Genomic DNA, 19,922 nt, shown 5'->3' on the forward strand with positions numbered 1-19,922 from the left:
ATATGCTGGATAAACTAAAGTTGCACTGTGTTAAATTAATGCCTTATTATAGCTCACAAGGTATCCAGAGTGTGCTGTAGAGCCTCAGTACGAAAGCTGACTATGGCATTTTGCCTTTTACTCCTTTTTAACCCAATTATCAGTAGTTTCCTCTTCCTGCAAAAAGTGGCAATATATGGAAGATGCTTTAACACCCATATAAAATGGATACCCAAGGAAGTTTTCTTTACTGCCAGTGAAGAAAAGGAAGCCAAGCTAAATATTTTTTGATGCCAATGTGCTTTTAGTTTGAATTGTTGATCTCTCTGCTTTATTCAGATCCTTCCTAAAAGGTACTTCTAATGTCTACCACTTTTTCCCCCATAAGAATCTGAGAATTCCTGAACGTCTGTTTTCAGTTGTAGTGCATCAAGAGGTTTCTAGAGTAATAATATGGTGGTTTTAGTAGTTCTTGATGAGGCACACAGAGATGATAGTATGTTTGATAGTGCAGTAGATTTCTGTGAAACAGTTGCTTTTCCAGTACAGTGAATTATGGGACTACTTGGCAGTAAGCTTAAACATCCTCATCTTCCTTTTTATGAAGATTCTGCTCCTGACAATAGCACACTTAAAACACAGAATCTTAGCTCTTCATGGAAAATTTTATCTTGTTTTGTGGCTGGAGACTTTTATGGCTAGCTCTCAAATTTCATATGGCTGTATTTCAGCCATTTTCAGACAACCTAGTAGTTTAAATACGTATTTTAGAGCTGCTCATTACAACTCTTTAAGTAAGTTTTCAGTTTGAAGTGGGCTTAAAATGGTGCACAAATCCATTTTCATCTGTACTATACATCGTTTGTTTTCCCAGGTGAAAATTCAAATAGTGTTTGTTTTCTGTCTTATGTATTTCTTCCAATTTTTTTGAGTAGTTCATGTTTTGGCTTGGTGGTGGTTGGTCTGGTTTTCAGAAATGTTTGGTATGAGGAGATTTTGTTAAACCAATCATTGGCAGTCAGATAATTTGTGGCAACTTATTCACTCCTCCCCTTTTTTAATTGCATTACCACACAGAAATTGATTGTGCCTTCTGCATTTTATGTGCCTGCATCAGATGCAGGCACATAAAATCTTGCCTTTTTTATATAGCCACTGAATGAAGAATTTTTGTCCTCATTTAACGCAAACAATCAATGTTTTCAATATTTCCCCCCAAAACAAGGCTAAACAGGTAACCATGATTTTTTTTCACAAGTTCAGAGAGCATCATTTTGCAGTCTTGTTAATTTTTCGATTGCTGCATAGAAATAGACATGAAAAAGCTGAGAGAGGTTGAAAAGCTGAAGAGGTTAGCAAAAAACTAAGCTTTTTGAGAAAGTGCTGGACATAAGTAGGGCATCTTAAATACCCTATTATATTTATCTGTCTTCTTACTGGAAGATGATGTTCAGAAAGCTTGGGAGATGTTGTTAGTCCCCCTGAATTACAGATGAAAGCAAAGCACTGTACCTGATTAAATGTTAAGAAAGGAAAATAATAGGTAATTCAAAAAATAAGTGTTGAAGCACTTGTAAAACAGTGTTGGGAAAGTACTCTGTGCACAAGAAAATGCACCTCCTTCTTTTAGCATGCTCCCAGAGGAGCTGCTCTTGTCTTGATCTTTCACGTTGCTGAAATGACATCCAACACTGACTTTGCTATGGATTGTGTTTGTTTTGGAAAGAAAGGGAAACTACTTAACATTGGATTTTAAATCAGATTAAGCAGGACTAAAGAAGCAATAGAAGAGCATTCCTCTCCTAGGGAAGGTTTCTACATCCTGACATCTTTTGCCAAAGAAAAATAACTCCCAATACACCAGCATTTTTTATTGCTGGGTATGTAATGTTCCCTTACTTCTAAAAATGCCTAGTAAACAGTCAAGTTAGCCTTTATCTAATTCAGTTTGTAACAGCAGGTCCAAAACTAGAGTGTTCAACTTTGGGAGTACCAAGAGAAGAAAGAACTGAAGTTGGATGGCACTGACTCATGGATCACAACACTGGATGTGTACACTGATTGCAAGAGAGGGTTGTAAAGATGAAAAAAGAGCTCATTATAGATGTGCAGCACAAGGTAGCAGTTAGGAAGTGCTAGGCTGTTCAATTAGAATTGAAATATAACATTTGATACTGAAACTCCTTGTTCTTATGGTCATCCCAGGAATGCTTTCACTTAATTGAAAATTCCTTCGGTTATCTAAATGTGCTCATTCTCCCTGTAACATTCAAATAACTGCATTTAAGGATTATGACAGAAGGTGAGTTCCATATTCTGCAGTAAAACTTTTGATTTTCTTTGGCATAGCAGTTGCATGCTGTCATTTTTATGGCAGTATATAAAATAATTGTCCAGCATAGACTTTTTTTTTTTTTGATGAAATTAACTTGAGGAGAAAGAGTCTCATATAATTCCATCACTATCTCCAGGAGGAAAATCATCATCCTATACTTAGGATTTTCTTTTTGCAAGTGAATCAGTTCTGTGTAGTTTCATCTCTTTTGATGTTGTGATACTATAGCTTCTTTTTTGCAGAGTTTGGTCATTCCTTTTTCCTGATTTTGATCTAGTGAGAAATGCTTCTGTAGTTGCTGTTCCGTTTGGCTGAACAGACCTCTCAGTCCCTCTTCCCCTCTCCTAACCCAAGATATTTTGTAATTAAGTATTCAGTAAATATTAAAAAAATATTTTAGTTTTCTCAAACCTGAAGTGCAATTTCTGGTCAAAAGAGTGTCAGAAGTACCAACAGGTACATGTTGAGAATTGTCACCTGAACTGAGAGGCCTAGTTTTGAAGAATTTAAGTCCTGATTTCCCACAGTCCAGATCAGTGCTTTAAACTATCTCCCACTTACTTGTTTTCACCTTTTTTTTTTTTTTTTGGAAATGAGTTTGTTTTCATTATGAGAACAGGAAGATAAGAAATTGTTTGAAATTGTTTAAAGTTTGGCTGGACAAGAATTTTTTTTCTTAGCTCTATTAAAAAAGTGCTGTCGTGTTGTCACCAAGACCGGAATCTATCTGTTAATTTACCTAACTATTCTGGAATCAATGCTGTAATGCTGTACTTCTTGACTTTGCTTCATAATTCATGCTAAATAGAGTTATATTTCCGTGTGTTGATCATACTTTCATCCTCTCTTTTTTGTCCTTTCCAGAAGTAAAGACGGTTAGTACCTGAACTGTTTCCTGGCTGTATTGCTCCGTCTGTCTTCTTTATGTTTACATTCACAGTTCCCACTGAGAATGCTGCAACAATTGCAGACTGTGCCAGTGTGATCGAGGGTGTAAGCCGAAGTCGCAATGCCTTGTTGAATGGAGACACAAAAAACTACGACTGGGATTCTGGGTATACGTGCCATCAGCTTGGGAGTGGAGCTATTGTAGTGCAGCTAGCACAGCCCTACATGATTGGATCAATACGGTAAGGGGATTATTCTTCTTGAAATTAAGGACAACAGTGAGACTTTTGCTGAGTACAGTTATTTTCTTTAGAATATATGACATTTGGAAATGATGATAATTAGGGGACTGTTTTAGTAACTGGCATTTGGATTTTTACTTCGGTGTAATGGGCAAGTTAAAAATTAAATATATTATTGAATTGTATGTCAGGATACAGCAATGCAATTCCAGAAAAATACATTTCAGGGGCATAATAATAGCAATATTAAAATTTTAATATTAAGGATGTATAATTATCTATTATATTAAAATAGAAATTTTACTGCAGCCTCACTTGTGGTAAAAGTAGGTGCAGTTCCTCTGTCATATGCATCTCATTATGAAAACAGAAGCATTTATTGAAGAAAGCTATCATCTCAGTGTCAGACCTGCCTACTCCTAGCTTGCCTTTTCACTATACAATTAGTTCCAGCCCTTACTTGAACAAGGAATATGTAATAAGGGCACAGTAACCTGAATATTACTTTACAAAGTTGGATTAATGAATGTGTTTAGATCTGGAATTAAGTTCACTGAGCTTTTTCTGCAGTAAAGGGCTATGCATGTATGGAGAACAAAGTTTTGGCTAAAATAGAAGCTTCTTGCTTCTGCAGTTCCTTCTTCAGTTTCCCTTTCTTTTGTGCTTTGGAAATAGATTGGAGAGCAGGACAGTTCCCAGGTGAAGAAAAAAACATTCTTGCCAACTTCAGATCCACTGACTGTAAAATGAGTGTTTTGTTTCATAAAATCAGACATACAAATCCCTGTCTTAATGTTTTAGTGTTCTCTGTAAACTTAGAACAATATGTTGTTAGGAGCTGAATTTGTATTCTCTGTGACTGTGAAAAAAAGAGGGAAATTACAGCCCCAGTGAGAGAATTTGGAAACTTCAGCCTAGGTACTGTCTAGCAACAGAGGCTCTATACATACATATGTATTGCTAGAAGCTAGTGCTATGCCTTCTTTCTGTCAGAATAGACAACTGACTGATTAGCAAGTGAGATTTGAAATCCATTGTGTAACTGCCCATTTTTGTGCCTGAAATATTTGTCCACATTTAAGGAGAACATCAGCAGAGGTGTAAAGAAACGTCTGAGATGGTGGCAATTCTCTTAGATCCTATTCTCTTATATATTTGGACTATATTCGCATTTTTTAAAAGTAGAGTTTTTGAAGTGAGTTTTCTTAAAAATAAGTGCAAAATTTGGCATACCCTTTTTGCTTGTACTAGCTCTGAATCTTGAAAAGTGAAGGAAATAATCGCTCCCCACTTCAAAAGCTGTGTGTTTTCATTTCAGCTTGTGATATTATGACCATTATAAACTTTGAAGATAGAGTTTAAAATCAGACATCTAGGTAAATTCTTAACCATAACAGAAGTACTGTTTTTGTCTGTTTACCAGCTTATAGAAGTTATGTACAATGAGAGTCCAGCATTGTTCTCACTGCATGAAACAAGTTAAATAAAAAGTATAGCTAGCAATTTTCAGTGGTGAATATTTTATGCTTTAGAGTTTGATGTTTTTAATGTTCAATTAAGTATTGAATCACAAGTAAAGAACAGGAAGACACAGCACTCGGATTTCTTAAGAAAGATAATTGAAAAGTAATTATATCATTTTCATGCCACTTTGAATTTAAGTAGCAGCAGAGGCTTGACCATGTGAAGGACTAAGAGAATTTAACTGACATGTAAAATCTATGACTGGTACAGAGGTCAAATTACGTACAAATGCAGATGAAAACAAAGTTTTACTATTTCATCTTAATGAAAGCATGCGATTTTTTTGAACAGGAGAGAATCTTGCACAACTGCTTGAATTCTATTCCTTTGCCTGTTTTTCCTGTTGTCTGCTTGCTTGAAAACTCCCCTGATCTCATCTTTCCACCTAGCAGAAAAAAATTTCCAAAAGTATTTTTGTTAGGCTAGCCATCTACAGTCCATCCACAGAGCATCCACAGAATGGCTCTGCCCCCAGAAACTGAGTCATTATATCTGTGGGTTTAGGTTATACATCAATAATTAGGAGTTAAAGTGTAGGGTTTTTTAGAGTTCAAAAACATTGATGTGTCATCGAATATAGTTGTATCTGAGAAAGTATATGAGCCTTTGGAAAAAGGGTAGTAGATGCTTGTAGTGTATAGAAATCAGCATGCCACTGGAGAGAGCTTCTAAGTCAGAAAGTATTACCATGGCAACTAAATTCTGAGTATGAATAAAGCAGAACTGTTGAAATTCAAATATGCATTTGATATGCATAGAGAACTAAATGTTTCAGGAAGGTATCTTGTATGCAAGATTTCTGCAAAATTTATCCATTTGTCTTAGTATCACAGAATCCTTCAGGTTGGAAAGGACTTGAGGAAGTCATCTATTCCAGCTTCTTCCTGAAAGCAGGGTCAGCTATGAAATAAGACCATCCTGCTCAGAGCTTTATGTAGTCAGGTCTTGAAAACCTCCAAGGACGGCGATTCCACAGCTTCTCAGCGTGGCCTGTACCAAGGCTTAATTAATCTCACAGTGTAGTTCTTTTTTTCCTTTTGTGCAGTTTCTTCTTCTGTCCACCAAGGCTCCCATGTCCTTTTCAGTAGAGCCAGTCAGACCTTAGCCTGTACTACTGCAGTGGATTGGTCTGTACTAGGTGTGGGATTTTGCTTTTGTCCTTGTTGAATTTCCTGTGGTTCCTGTTTGCCCATTCCTCTAGCCTACCTAGCAGCTAGGAATCAGTTCTTCTGAATGTCAGCTGTACCCTTGGCTGTGTATTTATTGCACCCCATGGTTTACTGTTTTCCGAAAGTTTGGTGAAGGCTCACTCCATCTCCTCCTTCAGATCTTTGACAACAATATTAAACAGGATAGGTCCCAGAATAGACTCCGGAGGAACTCCTCTTGCAGTGAGCCTCCAGGTGAGTTATCAAATGTTAACCACTACCCTTTGAGCTAAACAATCTGGCCAGTTTTCACCCCTTTAGTAGTCCACCCATCTAGACTATAACATCCCAACTTGGATACAGCGGTGCTGTGGGAGACTATGTAGAAACGTTGTTAATGTAAATACTTGAAATGTTTGTTTATAAATGGGGAGCTCTTGACTTCCACATCAGAACTTACTCAGAAATTCTAAATCAAATGTAATGATAGTCAATGCCCATTAGTAGTCCTTACCAGAAAAGGCCTGGAAAACATTTTGTTTTAAATAATAACTAAATAGCATGCTCTAGGTTATAGAAATAAAAACATTTTATAGTTTAAGAGGTTTATTCTTTTATTGAGACTTTCACCTGGGACATATTACAAGATAATTGGAACAGTTAACAGACAGAGAAAATAAATTACATCACTTTAGCTAGTTTTTCCACATTGTCGCCTGCCTGGAAAGAAGATAACCTTCCTATTTTTCTTCTCTGAAAAGGCCTTTATCAATGACAGAAAAAATATTATGTTTAACTAGGAACAGAAACACAGCAATTGATGTGTTTATCATGGTAAACATAATTTAAGTGCCTTTTATTTAACTGTTAAATGGGTAAAACTTTAGTATTGAAAAGGCTGCCATATCAAAATAGCTGTCTCTTATTCTTTCCTAGCATTTATCTTGAATAGAAATATAATAATATTATACTACCATCTTTGACTGATAATTTTATAGGATTTTTTTCTGTGTTTTTCCAAAAGAGAAGGGAAAAAGAAATCCTGATAGAGCAGAATTTGTTACAGTCTGTGTGGTAGAGGGAGGGAGAATTCTTCTGTACTGTGTGGTTTTCATGTTAAAGTAAATAGAAATAGTCTTCATCTCCGTAAAAACAGATAAAGCACTTATCCCTTTTTAATCTCTTTGAAGACTTTATTACTAATACTAATACTTGGTGGCCAACTGTTGTGATTTTCATCTTCAGAGCAATTCTTAAACTAACAAGTTATATCGAGTAGCTTTAACATGTTTTCTGTTTGCTTATATCATCATCCTGTACATCTCTTATGCTTCTTAATTTTCTATAACATTTCTGCTTATGAACTTTTTCTTTCTTTGCTGCTCATTTGCTATTCATGCCTGACTTGAGGCGTGAATAGCAAATCATAATTCAGAATGAAAGTTGATGCAAACACATAATAAATATGTGGATTTTGGCTCTTTTGTAGGATCCTAAGAAAGATTGTTTTGCTGCAGGATAACTACTGAAACAAATAGCAGCAGGAAATGAAAAGGGATTGTAAACAACTGCACACAAAAATACAATGAAAATTGTATAAAAAATGCTTTTTTCATAGCGTTTTCAATTTTTTTCACCCTTCTTTAAAGAAGTGTTATGTTTTAGTTTTTTACCATCTTTTGGTTTTCCATCAGCATGTAATTTATGAACATAGTATTATTTATATTGCATGTGGTAACTACTGTTGAAAAAGTACTGTAGCCTCTTTTGATGCAATAGGCAGCCAATATGTGAAGCTCTGCAGGTTTACTTCTTTTAGAAAGAGAAACTGATGATGCAAGTCCATCTGCTTTCTTATTAAATAACATGATTGCACCAAAAAAATAAAAAGTTCTGCTTTTCAGAGCGCAGTAGAAACAAACAGCATCAGGAAACTTCTTTGCTATGAAAGGTACCCGCAGTCGGCTGTTTGGGAAAGTATTGTGCCTGAGCAGCGTTCTCTCTGCTTCTGGTCAGAGCCCTTCTCATGCCTTCGGTAGCATTCGTTAGCCTTTACTCTTCTGCTTGTCTGCTGCCCGTATGCAGACAGCTTGTTGAAGCAGTCCTCTGGGCACAGCAGCTCTCTGCTTTGCAGCTGGAGAACCTCGCAGGTCATGTTGCTAAGCTTCGGACCAGGCTTCGTCTTGTGGTCAGTTTGCTCTGGATGGCTTATTTTTATCAAGTTGTCTTCCTTCATAAAGGGGCAGCCAAGACCTACTTCATCTGTTGTGTTGTGAGGTACTTAAAGGGTGAGCGGGATTTTAACAGTTGGTGCCAACAGAGAATGGACTTCCATAGTTAATGTTGTGTAGATCTTTATGGGAATAACAGAGATTATGATCGTGAGAGGAAACACGATCGCACAAAAAGCTGCAAGGTCTGATTTTTATGCCTGAATTTGTCCCTCATTTGCTTTGAAATGCTGAACAAGTCACTTAACTGGTAACCCATCAGTTTTCTGCACCTATAACATGAAAACAGTTATCTATATTTGAAAAGTACTTATTTTATAAAATCAATCATTTTCAACATGTAATGTAAATAACAGTACCATATTAAATGATTAACAGCCTTAGCCTTTAGCTTCCAAAAGAATTGGCATGTGAGAAATACATTCAGATCTCTTGGTGTTGCAGGGAATGAGCTGGATGAAGTCTCGTTCAGCTTTTCTTTCTCAATCCTGAGGGCAAGATTTACTAACAAGAACTAATTTAGCATTTTAATCTAATATGGGATGTCTTAGGAACATGAGCAATTTTTCTATAACCAGATGTATTTTTAATGAGTGTAGTTCTGACTTTTTCAGCAAAATATTCTCCTTCCAGCCATTCTGTATCCATCATAGGAAAGCATAGCTTCTCTGCAAAAATTTATCCTGGTAGTTTGCCTGGAATGTGTTTGAAAGATTAGTGTACATGGCATAAAAAGTGGCCCTTGTGCTCAGTGTGCACTGGTGAATATTCATGTAAGCGCCTGATAGTTTTTTGTTGTTTCTCAGGAAAGGCATTTCATGCAGAATAAATTCCAAAGAGGTTGTGTGGTGAGTCTTCCCCTCCTCTCTCTCTCCTACAAAAGATATTGTAGGGAGGTGAAGGAAAAACTTGTATTTTCTGTCTTTCACAAGTCCCAAAGGAACAAAAATCTGCGTTTTTCATGCCCATTAAGTCACTTTATGAATGATTCTGCCAACTTTAATTTACTCATTGTTTATTTGTTTTATAATAATCCCAAGCCCTATGCTTTTTTCAAGCCATTTAACTTGGGCTGGGTTGTTGTGGGAGAGAGCAGTTTATATGTTCCTAAAAAGAGGACATATGTCCTCTTAGCCTTTTGCTCTAAAACCAAGTCAGTTGTGTTTTAATTACAGTATTGTTGGTTAAAATTACAGTCCCTAGTGTGCTTCTGAAAATCAAACTCTTGATCATACCTTTGAAGACCTGGATCAAGGAAACAGCACTGAGCCCCCAGTGATGAAAAAGATCCTACTGAAAACCATAATTAGCTACATTTTAATTGCCTTTTTAAAATAAAACAATTTACATATGTTTTTACTTTCCCTCTTCTTATCATTTAGAAGACTTAGCCCAAATTTAGATGTTAAATCAATTCAGTGTCTGATATTAGTAGTTACCAAATTCAGGATTTTTATCCATAAACTTTCAGACTTTTTTAACAGAAAATGTACTACATTCAATCTCTTCAGTATTTGGAGACCTTCAAGCTGTGGAAAAGCGGAATGCGGAGGATCTGATGAAACAGAATTCTTTTTTTCTTCTAATCAAGTCTTGTATGATGCCCTGGAGATCTCTCTTGATTTTTATTTTTTTACTATATCAGTTCTGGAATTTTAATTTGCAAATAGACAGTATTAATATGGGCTAAAATGCTTCTTTTTAAAGTATTTTATTTTAGCTTCTTAAAACTATTGTTTATAGCGTATTACTTTTTATAATATTAATGAGCTAGATTGAGTTGAAAGCATCTCTATAGTATACTTTAAATCTGCTTGTCCAGTAGACCTGGCTGCACTTTGAATGCTGGGATTCCAAAATGGGAAATAAAGGGCTAAATCAGATTGTTTTGAACAGAAGTAACAGCACTGTTTTCTAGGGCAAAGATGCAGACACGCATGTCCTTGATAAATTAATTCCTAAGACAGTCCAGCTTCTGCTTTGGAAAGCATTTCTCTGTAAGAGTGAGGATTTTGTGTTCGGCCACTAGCTAGGTCATTTTTCTCCCTCCAGCACTAATGTTAAAGGTGAGCAATAATTTTTGTAGTTATGTTCCTCACAGCAGAGGTAGCAGCTGAGAGCAAGAAAGATTTTCTCACCTCGGAAAAGGGAATTTAGAACATGAAACTCAGGCTTGTAAGAGATTCTTAGAGACAAACTGAAACTTTGTGCCTAGGAGTGACACAAGTTCCTTTTCTTTTCAAATATTTCTCAGCTATTTTCATTGATAGTCTACAGAACAGATCTGTGGACTATTGCACCTGTGAACAGTGTGGATCTACAAAAGTTCTTCCTCACACCTGAAGAACCCAATTTGGCTGTATTACCTGGATTTCACAGTTCTCTATTTGTATATGTGGCTGTCGTTATTCTGATTTAGGTCATCAGCGTAGTTGTAGCTTTTTTGGATGGTTAGCTGTGCTTTGGTTATTTGACTAGAGCAGGTTCATTGACTTCTATGATAAATAGTTAGACTTAAGCAGTCATCTTAGCAAGCATTAGCAAACTTTGCTGACGAGAACTTGAGGATCAGAAGAGCATAAAAACTGGTAACAGCCAGTATCTTATATGAGTAGTATGGTGTTTATTTTCCATTAGTGTACTGAGTCAGGGTTCAGAGAATAAGAGTTTAACAACAACCCAATCAGCAACACATTTTTCCATAGCACACCTTGTTCAATTAGAATATTGCAATTCAAAAACTTTGGGTCAAATGATGAGAGAGCATTATTTCAGAGAATGGTAAATGCAGCATGCTGGTTTGGCCTTCAGTCACCTCTAACTCAAAATAGCAAAGATTTTTGAGATTTTGTTTTAATATCACATTTTGCTGTTGAGTTTGTGTGAAAACTGTAAGAACAGCAATTAGTGTTCTAAACTGTACCCTGCTAATCCATGGAATGAAACCAGCCAAGGCATTTATGGAAAATGGAAGCAAAATCACCTCTGTTAATGAAAAAATGGCAAATACTTCACTGCTCCTGAAGAAGAAATTACAGAAGTGTCTGGCAGTGTTTAGACCAGTCCCTTACCCCTTTAAAGTCTGTAGATACCTTCTTGCCCTTTGTGGGTGCTTCATTGGGTATAAAGGTGCTGCATATCCATATTGGTTCCCAAACCTGCTGTGAAGACTATATCAGTCGTCTTTGCTAAAGAGGACATTCTGCACTGGATTTTTTTCTTAAATACATGTATTTCAATCCCATGTGCACCCTCCGGGGGGGGCGGGGGGGCGGGTCAGGTCAGGGAGGGCAGGGGAAGGTTCTTGATCTTGCTGCAAGTATCATGCTACTTTCTTTAATTCATATCCTTAGAAACAAAACAAAATCAAGGAATGATATTGGGGTTTCAAATATCTGTTACAACAAGGAGATAATCCCTGTTTAAGGGAAAGGAGTAGAGAGGTTGCAACTTTTAGGAAGAATGACTTACTGTTATTTTCTAGATATGCCTTATGAAAAAGATGTACTTAAGTTAAATCCTGATGCATTGTCTTCTTTTCTGTGGAACAATGATGGAAACTGAAGGCTAATTTTTAATATATCACTTGGTGCACTTCCTGGAGCACTGCATATTCATGAGGATGAATATGGAGTAAATCCTTGAGACCTCTGTTACTTTTTTGTTTTTTTGTTTGTTTGTTTGTTTGTTTTAGCAATTTGGTCAACAATTCCAATGCCTTTTTCCTTGTTTTATAATAAACCAGGGTTGGGAATCGCTGTTTTTTTTTTTTAATTTGTCTTATCTTAGTATTTCTGGTATGTTTACCAAAAAAAAAGGAATAAAAGTAAGAAGATAGTGTCTTTTTTTAGTCACAAGAACCTGGATTTTTTTTCTTTTTCCTCTTACATTGACCTTTCCAACCAGATCTTTTATTCAGGTTTAAAGCAGGCAATTCCACATTGCCAAATAAATTAGTTCATTCATTGACTTTCAAATAAGTTAGAAGTAATTAGATGAATGTCATAGAATAATGCTAGTAAGACGGATATTGGCCTTAGGATAATGAGAGTAGAGACGTTCAAGTTTGAGATGACAGAAACAGTAAGGACCTTGTTAAGTATTAGAGGCATATTACAGAAGAAACAGCTAAATTTAAAAAGGTTTAAGAAGAGAAAATAAAGGACTAGAAAACTTGAGCAGCTTGGTTAATGTTCATTGTACTTACCACTCAACTGTTTCTTCATGCTTAGGTTGCTACTTTGGGACTGTGACGATCGCAGCTACAGCTACTACATTGAGGTTTCAACAAATCAGCAGCAATGGACTATGGTGGCTGATCGTACAAAAATTTCCTGCAAGTGAGTATAATTTTTTTCCGCTTGTTTGCCCAAAGTAGGAACTGGAAACTGGAACTGGAATTTCCTTTTGTTCAGTAGTTACATAGCTGACTCTGACTGTAAAAATGATTTTTACATAACCTGTAGCTTACTACCTCTAGACCCTTGTAAATATAACTTTAAAAAGTAGAAGCTTCTAGTGTGGCTGAATATCTGGACTTTCAAACCAGAATCAAGTTCTGAAGATTCGGAAGGTTATTGTGTTTTCCAGTTTGATTGTTCTTTCTCAGAAGCAGTCTGACTACCATGCCTTTGTTTTTGTGATCCCCCCAAATTTAACCACGTTTCCCCGAGTTTCCACATGTTTATGTTAACATTGGTGTTAAATCATCCCTCCTGGAGAAACATGGGGGGAGAGGAAAGGGAGCTTGCTTGGCAAAGGATTATTTTTAACCATTTTACCCTTAACAAAGCACCTATGAACATTGTACTTTTGGGGGGGAGTTAGGGGGACGGGACAGGGCGGGAAAAAGACCAAACCAAAAACAGATCAACAAGTGAATTCAGTTACCTAAACTCAACCTTGCTCTTGTGATGTGGTCAGTGCATATAGTCCAGGTAGTCTGCTTTTGACTAGGACCCTTGCATAGAAAAACACCCTTCTTAAATAAAACCAGAAAAACTGTTTCATTTTTATTTGTATACATCAGTCAGGAGAATTCCAGGCTCCCTCTGCACATGTGTGCTCTCCATTGGCTTTTCTGTAATTATTGGGTCTGCTGATAAAATCCGTTGTTCTAGTACGGAAGAGTAATTCAGTGTTGATAGCCCCAATAGCTCTCTTAAAACATTTGATAGTTCTAATTCCAAGTAAAGAATGACCCAGATACTTCTCATGGGATTGAAAAGAGAGGCTGCAAATTTATACGTATTACATATCCAAAAGTCAGGCATGCTCAGCATTCAGTGAATGTTGATAGGATATGATCTTCTGAGTGATCCCTAGGGAAGCTCAAGCTTATAAAAATCCTATTTCCCTCCTTTTCCCCCAGTCGATTTCCCATAAGACACACTTTCTCATGTGGGATGAAATTGAAGTCATCAGCTCACATGGGGACAGTCACCACCCATCCTGTATTTGTGTGAACCAAAACAAAATGGAATTTACAAATTGACAGAGATATATCTCAGTTTGCCACACTGGGCAAGAGGGCTATTCAGTCCTTTCTAGCAACACTGCTGATATACATTTTCTAAAGTTTATATTCCATCTCTTAACAGATGGTGAAAATCAAGCTTGCATTCTAATGTGGTCTAGACATGGTGGTGAAAGAGAACTTGACATGTGCTTTTACTGTCTATAAAGGACAGGATATTGATGAACAGAAATCCTGGCTTCTATCTCCAGCTCTGGGGAAAGACTAAAGGAGATTTAATCATTCTCAAAGGCATCTCAGTGCAGTGGATAAGATTGATCTTTTTGTCTGCCCCCGACGGTAGGAACACTAAAAGGCCAAAATCGGAGGGGAGGCGGGGGAGCGTCTTTTTGCGCTTGTTCCATAGACGTATTCATACCAATAGTCCATAGCAGTCCAAAGGAACAGTTGCTTAAGTATGCACAGTGCAGTGGAATTGCTGGTTGGCTGCCAAGTTCAAGTTAGTGTCTACTGACCATGTTCAAACCAGCCATTTTTGAAAGCATTAACCTTGGACAAGTATTGGGAGAGAGAGAGAGCTGCTTCTTCGTGATAAACTTGATTCAAAACATAGGTGCTCTAGAAGTAATGGCTGCAGGAACTATTTTCATATGAATTAGAGAATTGTATTTTCCCTAATTTTGTGCTCTGACACACAAGCATCCAGCTTTCAAAATGTCAATCTTAACACTTTAAGTCTAGAGATAATGACTCTAAACAGGGTCAGGTAGTGAGAAATGTGTAATATTAAGAATAGCCCTCAAAGCGCACACTGTAATCATCTGTGCTAAACAAATTCAAAGACCTAGTCCTAAAGCTGTCAATTAGGAAAGCTCAATGGGCATCAGAAAAATTCAATTTATTGAGAATTAAGAAATTATAAAGCAAAATGAGCAGTTTGAAAAAAATCTTACTTCCCTTTGACAGTTTCCTACCTGATCCAGTTATATTTAAATGCTATGTTACCTGTAACTGATAGAAGTTAAAATGTTGGTGCCATTCCCCCTCCGCTGCTTCAGGCAGTTTCTTTGCATTTGACAGCATTTTTTACATATTTGATTTAAATCTCTTGCCCTTTACTGTCAGTAAATCAGACTTTTTTTTTTTAACAGCCACCCAGCACAGAAAAGAAAACCCTTTAAATATGTGGGGTTTTTTTCAAGTAGGCTTTTCAAAAGTGCTGAAATGACTTAAGCTCAAAAATTATTTTGATTGTAGTGGCAGACTGATAAATCTAAATTCTCTTGAAGATTTACTTTCAAGACATAGGTATCAAACCTATAAATTGTTTTATTTACATATTGAGGTTTATTACCTGAGCAGTCTCTTCAGAAGATATGCAGAGTTAGGTCCAACATCCTAAAAGATTGTTTTAGCAGAAACTGATTTTAAAGAATGTTAATCTGTTCAATACAGAGTAAGCACTTTCAAAATGCCAACTGAGTAAATCAATATTCAGCACAAATAATACTGTTTTACCTGGAATGTAAGGATAGTATTTCTATTCTTTGTGGATATTTGAGGATTAGTCAGTGAAGTACTATGTAAATGCTGAATGCTACTAATATTAGGACTTTTTTGTAAAGTGCAGGAGATGATAATTTCATATAGTCAGAGCTGGACCGCTTCATGGGCTTGCCAAGTTTTGAAAAATACTGAAAAGTGCTGCTATGCCCCCAAAAAGGGTTTTCTGTTTCAGCAGCCACGCTTTTAGTGCTCTAAAATTGTTAAATATAGAATATTTTTTTGGAAGAGACATCATCATTCAGTAACTCATACACTGTATGTGTATGTGAAGGAGACAAATCTTAACCAAAAGGAGAAAAATGAACCAGTCACTGGTAGGACTACGTGAAAATTTCATTTTTTGATTCAGTTTCTAAACTAAAAAAAGGTATCATGGATTGAACCAGATTTTAAACATGAGGATTTTTTGCCCTGACAAGAAAAACAAGTTATTTTAACTTCATGTAATTTTAACAAAAGCAAAACAGAGGGGCTGAAGAGCCCTGTTAACCTGTTAACCGTGGTTAACAGAGGCAGTAAGAAGGTAGAGGTGCTACAGTTTGCCTGGTTTAATATCATAGCATCCTGGTAAAGATACTCCTGTTGGATGCAAGAGATTCTTTAGCACAGGGAATTTAACTTCATGTTTTCCAGCACCTAGAGACACCTAAGCCACCTTACATAATGTGTTCTGGAGTGAGTTCTTGTATTAAGTATTTCATGGAGCTGTGACCAGAATGCAGAGGTGTCTCACCTCCCCCAGGGCTGTAACTTTGCAGTTATAGTCCTTCTGTCGCTGTCCTTCCCCGTACCAGAAATACACAGGCATTTTACGCAAACAGCACAGCTCCAACAGGAGAGAGAAACTTGCCTCCGAATACCCAAAGCTAAAAGCAGTTAAGGCGCTTGCCTAGGATAAGTGAGAATTACTCATGCACTGTGCTGTATTTGACTCACTTAATAGGGTTTAGGCAGCCACTTAAAGATTCCCACTTTTAGCAATTTGCCTTAACCAGACTACGGGATAATAGGGTGGAAGCAATGGTACCCTCATCTCTTCATTCTCCATATCTTTATGAATCCAGCACCCCTCTTTCCGCTGGAAGAAACGAAGCAGTTCAGAGTGTTTTGTAATGCGGTCTAAGTTTGCAAATATTTTCTGTCTCAGACAAATCTTTTTTTTTTGGGGGGGGGGGGGGGGGTAAATGCTTTATTTGACATCCCTGCCTGAAAAGGACTAACCCTTGACATTGGTATAAAAATCATAGTTTCTGCTCCCTTTGTTTAAAGGGAATGAGAAGTAGATGTATCCCTGCATGGGACTGTGCCTATTCGACTACCAGTACCTCTTAGAGCAATAGTGAGCTGAGAATCTGCTATGAGATATCATTAGAAATGTATTTCTGCGAGACTCAGATATGAATTCTTTGGAAAAAAATATACTCCAAATAATGCCCATTTCCTTTACAGGTTTTAGATGTGTGCGAAATCCAGGTAGTGAATTTATGCTTTTTGGCATTAGATCTGCATCTAATATTGTCATGCAGTAGACTCCAGAAAAAGATCTTGCTTGTTTTCCTGTATAGAATATGCTGCAGTAGCAAATGAAAGTGGAGGGAGTTAAAACTCAAGAGACCTTCACAGTGGCAAACATTTGAAGGGATATTTACATATTTACACTGAAAAAAAAAATACTTTGTTAGTACTATTCTCACTTTCCTGTCTTCAGAGATAAATGTGGATAAGAATTGTTTCCTTTCCTGCCTGGCTTGTCTGTATACCTAATCTTTCAGTGAAGTTATAATCCTATGTTAAAGTCATTAGCTTGCTGTCTTGCAAGTGTTTTTTGAGGTCTCCAAACAATTCTGCTGAATCTCTGGCACAAGGGGTGGGATGAACCATAAAGATAGCAAGTACAAACCTCACCAGACATCTCTGACGAGTGGCAAACAAAATAATGAGAAAGAAAATGAAATCAAATTATGTTTAAATAGCATATATTGGTTTTGATGGTCTATTGAGGTATGAAGTTTCCTTATAAACTTTGAGTACGCTGCTTTTGGTTGTTTTAATGGTATTTTAATATAGCATTTTATGTAAATTAATAATTCACTGCTCAAAGTGAGAACCTGAAAAGGCTACTCCTAACCTCCTCTTCTCTCATATTCTTAAAAGGCTGAACACAGAAACTGGATGTCTGTTATCTTTACAGGGAAAGCTTGCTTACTCCCCCTAAGCGGGAGCCAATTAATGCATACTGGTTGTGTAATTGTCAATTTTAAAATGCTGCATGTAGGCTAATTTTTTTCTTTTACAGAATAAACTGTTTTTCTCTGCACAGTATGACAGTAATGAAAACCAGTCATGTTCTGTTCTATTTAAAAAAAAACAACAAACGTTTATGGAAAGTTTGCTTAAGTGTGTTACTGTTGAACAATAGAAAATTGTTAGAAAAAAATGCTGATAAAAAGTCTGAAAGTCAAATGAAAAACAGAAGACACCAAAGGCCAGGAGTCAGACCTCAGAGTCAATGTTTCTTTTGATAAAATAAGCACCGTAAAGGCAAATATGAAACAGGCTATCATCAAGGTTATCAACTGAATGTCATTCTTTAAAGTTCTCTCTTGTGTAGTTGTTCTGTAATGGATGTGATCTATGGTAGCCATCATATAATGTTCAATCTCCCAGTAGGAAAAAAGAATCTAATACTCTGATAGAGTTTGGGAGGCAACACACATGGTTTATTTATGAGCGGTTCCTAGAGAATTGATATCAACTGTCTATGTGACTGTTTTAGGCCAGTTTTATCATTTTCCTGGCGAAGGGCATGACTTTATTTTCAGAGGGTTTATAACATGTTATTGCATTATTTCATTTCTTCTGCTGCATTCTTGTTTATTATTCAAAGTATGCTGCTGTGTTGTGGTAGATGTTTAAAAATTTCAACTCACTTTCATGTTTCCATTGCAACATTGTAGTAGTAGTAGTACTATTTCAATTCCTAAATTCTGAGCTCAGTTGCTATAAATTTTTTGTAGTTTCTATATGAATGTAATTAATACTTTATATAAGCCATTTGGGGTAGATGGGATTCATTAACAAAATTTATATTTCTTTAATATTTTTTGATTGAGTTTTCAAGAGTAATTTTCAATTTTGTTTACTGCTCTTTTCCAATGTTTAAGATTTTTATCATGATGTTCTATATGCATTTCCAGTTTTTCAGATGCTGTTATTTCCTTTAATAATAAGTCATGGTAAAGAACACTCTGGAGAGGTTCAAGGCTAAAAACAGCTAATACATCTAACAGTTCTAAACCACTTTTCAGAATGTACAATTGACTCTTTTCCATATTGTTTAAGGACTTAAAGTAAGAAAATACTTCCAAGTTGCACATCATTAGTGGCTAACTCAATTTTAGACTCTGCTCCTAGGTATACATTTGTGAAACCTTGCTAATCTCTATCATGATGTGATTATTTCTGTTGTTCGAGAGATAAGATTTGTACAGTCTGAATACCACAAGAATATTGTTTTTTCCTGCTGTTCTCCTCTAGTTCCTCCAGTTCACTCTGTGATCCCATCTCTAGAATTCACTCATGTCCACTTTCACCCATGATTCTTCTCCTTAACCACTTTCATACGACTTTTCTGTCATAGAACACTTCTCAACTCTTTTCTTTCCAATTGTTTGTATGCTTACATCAATTTTCTGCATGTTGCATGCAGTCTTACCTTGTCCTATCATAACTAGAATGAGAAAAGAACATTTTTGTCTAATTTGTGTACAGTCCTTAATTCTGGTTCACACCTGAGCTGCCAAATGGCAGAGTGGAACAGAGTAAAAAACTGCTCTTGTACCTCTTGTGTAAAGCTGAGTGTATTTGGATGGCAGCTCATCCCATTTTACACAGAGATAACTTCATATACTCTGAAATCTGAACGTCTTCTCCAGAACTGCAGAACTCAGTGTAGCCACATTCATACAGTACAAAGATGGAATATATTTAAGCAAGATATCTGGGAAATTGTCACATTGTTGAGCTCAGTTTCAAGTCTTGCTTGACAAAAATAAACTGAGGGTTCTCATTAATCTGTTCATTATGCTACTAGTAATGCCTGCTAGAGCAAGTCAGACAGATGTAAAGGGTCATTTTGTGTAATTGTTGAGCTTAAAAGCCCTGAACGACGGTGGCATTGAAGTACATAATTTTTGTGTTTGTATGTTCACGTTTTAAAGGATTCTAATAAAGCAAAAGAAGAAAAAAGATCTGGCTTCACAAACCTGCCGTATTAAGCATAAAGATTTCACAGAAGAGAGAGTTGTGTCCTATTGCAGAATGTTAGAAGGCTCTTAGAAGTGTGAAAATTCTGCATCTAGTACTCAGTTTGCTAGTTTTTATTTTAGCTGATACTTGCTGATTGAAGAATAACTAGCATCTTTTAAGTTGTTTTCTGAACAGCGATTCAGGATAGCGAGAAGGTTTTCAACTTACTAAGTTGTCTCATACAGTTTCTTTCCACTTTAACTTTCTGGTCCTCATTGTTGCTTT

The 19,922-nt window shown here is 36.5% G+C and overlaps 1 protein-coding gene across 2 annotated transcripts in view; it reads left to right on the forward strand.

Moving 5' to 3' along the window:
- BTBD9 (BTB domain containing 9) overlaps nucleotides 1-19,922 on the forward strand; it is a 136,235-nt gene that overhangs the window by 95,014 nt on the left and 21,299 nt on the right. For both annotated transcript variants that reach the window (XM_067293191.1, XM_067293193.1), the window contains 2 exons: nucleotides 3,255-3,444; nucleotides 12,580-12,687. In XM_067293191.1, the coding sequence (XP_067149292.1) occupies nucleotides 3,255-3,444; nucleotides 12,580-12,687 (298 nt within the window). The remainder of the gene's footprint in view (nucleotides 1-3,254; nucleotides 3,445-12,579; nucleotides 12,688-19,922) is intronic.

Source organism: Apteryx mantelli, chromosome 3 (assembly GCF_036417845.1).
Source record: "Apteryx mantelli isolate bAptMan1 chromosome 3, bAptMan1.hap1, whole genome shotgun sequence".
NCBI lineage: Eukaryota > Metazoa > Chordata > Aves > Apterygiformes > Apterygidae > Apteryx > Apteryx mantelli.